The sequence below is a fragment of the Helianthus annuus genome, chromosome 17, assembly GCF_002127325.2.
Source record: "Helianthus annuus cultivar XRQ/B chromosome 17, HanXRQr2.0-SUNRISE, whole genome shotgun sequence".
Taxonomy (NCBI): domain Eukaryota; kingdom Viridiplantae; phylum Streptophyta; class Magnoliopsida; order Asterales; family Asteraceae; genus Helianthus; species Helianthus annuus.
In genome coordinates this window covers 20,120,790-20,123,686 of record NC_035449.2, presented here as the reverse complement: position 1 = coordinate 20,123,686, position 2,897 = coordinate 20,120,790, and the positions used below count along the sequence as shown (strand labels likewise).

The window sequence follows — 2,897 nt, the reverse complement described above, 5'->3', positions numbered from 1 at the left end:
TAAGGATCAATTTTCAACATCAATTACTTATGCAGTCCAGATTGATTGTGTGATGGAGGTTTCTTAACGATTTCTTATAATTTATAAAACTTGTAACCAGAAGTTAGAATCACCAACAGTCACTAACTCCAGATAGTTACTCGCTGGCTTCGATTCTTCATTTTCTTACGTTATGGTTATCTATGCTAATGAAATGGATACCTACACACAACAAATTTTGTACTTCAAGATTGTGTTCAGAAAAACAATGAAACCTGCAACAGATGAAATAAATGGAGTGTTTCCTTACCTTATATTGGAACTTTAGCAACTTACCTGTTGAAGAATATGTTTTAATCATGGACGTATCACCGCAAAATGCAACCAAAGCGAAGTTCGGCAGTTATCGGAAAGCCTGCACAAGTTTATCGCCTTCTCTGATACTGAAGTCTTTCCTGAAGATTATAAGTTGGCCACAAAGTTTGATGATTTTATAAACATTGCTTAGTTTGTGTGATGTGATTTCAAGTAGTTTGGGTCCTAAACTACCTGGATATTGCAAACTAATTACGTATACTATAAAACCGATTGAAAGAACTAGAATCGTTTATGATTAGATCAAGTGCTACTATATACTTGCCATGATTATTAGTTCAGACAGCAAAACTGTCTTCTCTTTCTATACCAGTGATCTTGGAAGACGTGGTAGAAAGAGGGTAGCAGCCCCTTGGTTGACTTCCTAGGAACTCCAGTAACATGTTTCAAGAATCTGTAATCCATTATCTGGCGTAGTTTCCTGCAGGTCTCTTTATTTGTTGAAGTTTAGTTTTTACTGAGCTTGATGGGCTTTGTGTGTTGAATATTGAATTTTTATGGGAATGTAAAGATGGATAACTTTGACAACTTTTAGGTGGATCCACATCGATCCCATTACTGGTGCTTAGTATTTGAACATTTGCTGGGGCACTACTTTACCTTCTTGAGGTCATTGCTTTTAAATGTATATGGTTACCTGTTTTTTAAAAGACTTAATTTTGCTATTCAAAAAGGGGTAGCGGCACAGCTTGTTGCCCGTTTACCTTCTATCTTGATGTAATTTCCATTTGGAAACTTTGTTTTTAACAGGTTAATTACATGTAGTAAAAAAACGGTTACCTTTATTGTCAAGCGAAGGCTTCATTTTGTTGCTTCATTTAGAGAAGCCAAGCACCAGACATTTATGAGCCCATTTTTTGGCAAAAACAGGTCTATCATCCCTAATTTGATTTGATGAGTTTTAATTTTATATCATGTGTTTTGAGCAACATTAATGGAGTGTTCATTCATGACTTCAAATTCTATTTGTCATGCATCAACATTTGACAAACATATTTCATAGGTGTGGTACCCAGTTTTTATCGGTGTAAGATTGTTATCCTAATTAAACCTTTTTTAATTTAATCCCTTTTGGAACAATCGTAAAGTTTGTTGGTAAAAGTGATAGTTTACAAATCCCTTCAATGAAATTCAGTGATTCAACTATAGCTATGAAGAAAAATGTCTTGTGTATGTACAAATCTACCAACTATCCCCCACTGTCCATAAGACTCATGGACATTAAAGATATACATACATGAATCTGATTTGCTACGCAAAAAAAATTCCTGGATCGCTCAATCTAACGCCTTCATATGCCATCAAATGACACCTGAGGCCAGATACTGTATAGGTTGAAAAACTGGAAGCCATACTTGAGAACCCCATAGTTCTAGACTAATCACTTAAGCAGTCATGACTGATTGTCTGGCGAAGGCATTCTACTGTTTTCTTGTAATTTGGAAAGCCCAAAAACCAAAAGTTGAAATCATCCACCGTTACTAACTCCATATACTTGTTAGATCGCCTCTTCAAGTCCGTGCTCTCTCCTACTCCATCTATCTTTTTCAATGGAACAGATACCTAGAAAATCGAACAATTATGTCAGGATACTATATATTACACATGTGCACAATATGTTAGCAGAGGAGGTTGCCTAACTCCATAACACATGTACGGATTATGTTAGCAGAGGAGGTTGCCTACCTTATACTGGAACTTTAACAGCTTCCCTGTGGTAGAATATGTTTTGAGGGACCTATCACTGCAAAAACCAACCCTTTCAGTAGAGATGAAGAGTATGCCTGAGATCGCACCAGCTGTAGTGTATATATAGCATCGGGAAGCATGCAACAACCTCTCACCATCCCTGACACTGAAACTCTTTTCAAAGATTTTTCCTCCGCGGCCAAGTGGTAGGATCTTGGAACCATAGGTCAACTTGTGTTTAATTATTTCTATTAGCTTGGGTCCAAAGCCTGCTGCAAAGTAAATTAAACTCTGTTAGATCAAGGGACAGAGAAATATGATGGAAATTTTGATTGCTATTATCAGCACAAGACTATTAATTAATTACCATGGTTTTTCGAGACTACAGAACTCTCTCTTTCTGCACCATTGATTTTTGAAGAAGTAAGAAGAGGGTAATGGGGCTGATGAGGTTTAGACAAAAGTAGTCCCCTTGTTGATATGGTTGGAATGCACATGGCAACTTCTGGGAGTCTGTTATCCATATTGTGATGCCGGATTGTTGTAGTTTGATTCCTTTGCAAGTATGGAACTCTCTTAATGCTGAATTTGTTGGGTGATGTTTATTGGATCATGATATTTATAAGCTGATAAAGTTCATAACTTTTGATCGGATGAGTCATCTATGTGTCATAGTTAATGGTAGGTTGAATGTTGGGTATAAAATAAAGACTCATTGAATATGGATTCACCCATTTTGACCTGATTCGCTCAATTTAGAAGTGCTTTACCTTTTTCTCGGCTCATCTTACTTTAGAAGATATTCGTCATTCCGATAAGGTTTAGACATTTACTTTTTATTGTCATGCTGACTA

At 36.5% G+C, this 2,897-nt stretch overlaps 1 protein-coding gene across 2 annotated transcripts; it reads right to left on the bottom strand.

Annotated features, from left to right (window-relative positions):
• Positions 1 to 1,474: 1,474 nt before the first annotated feature.
• On the bottom strand, positions 1,475 to 2,630 carry LOC110922337 (GEM-like protein 6). 2 transcript variants are annotated; one of them, XM_022166657.2, is made up of 3 exons: positions 2,411 to 2,630; positions 2,041 to 2,315; positions 1,475 to 1,917 (listed from the first exon to the last, which is right to left on the bottom strand). In XM_022166657.2, the coding sequence occupies exons 1-3, from the start codon at positions 2,565 to 2,567 to the stop codon at positions 1,732 to 1,734; spliced, it is 618 nt and encodes a 205-aa protein (XP_022022349.1). In that variant the 5' UTR covers positions 2,568 to 2,630; the 3' UTR covers positions 1,475 to 1,731. The 2 variants fall into 2 exon arrangements, with proteins under 2 accessions (XP_022022349.1, XP_022022350.1); XM_022166658.2 differs by having other exon boundaries at positions 2,041 to 2,312.
• Between the last annotated feature and the right edge of the window lie 267 nt (positions 2,631 to 2,897).

Bases quoted from the DNA above. Each gene is read 5' to 3' on its own strand.
- LOC110922337 (XM_022166657.2), bottom strand. From the start codon at position 2,567: ATGGATAACAGACTCCCAGAAGTTGCCATGTGCATTCCAACCATATCA. The intron at 2,316-2,410 runs GTAATTAATTAA...TTTACTTTGCAG, and splicing joins TGTAGTCTCGAAAAACCATG to CAGGCTTTGGACCCAAGCTA. The intron at 1,918-2,040 runs GTAGGCAACCTC...TCGATTTTCTAG, and splicing joins TGTTAAAGTTCCAGTATAAG to GTATCTGTTCCATTGAAAAA.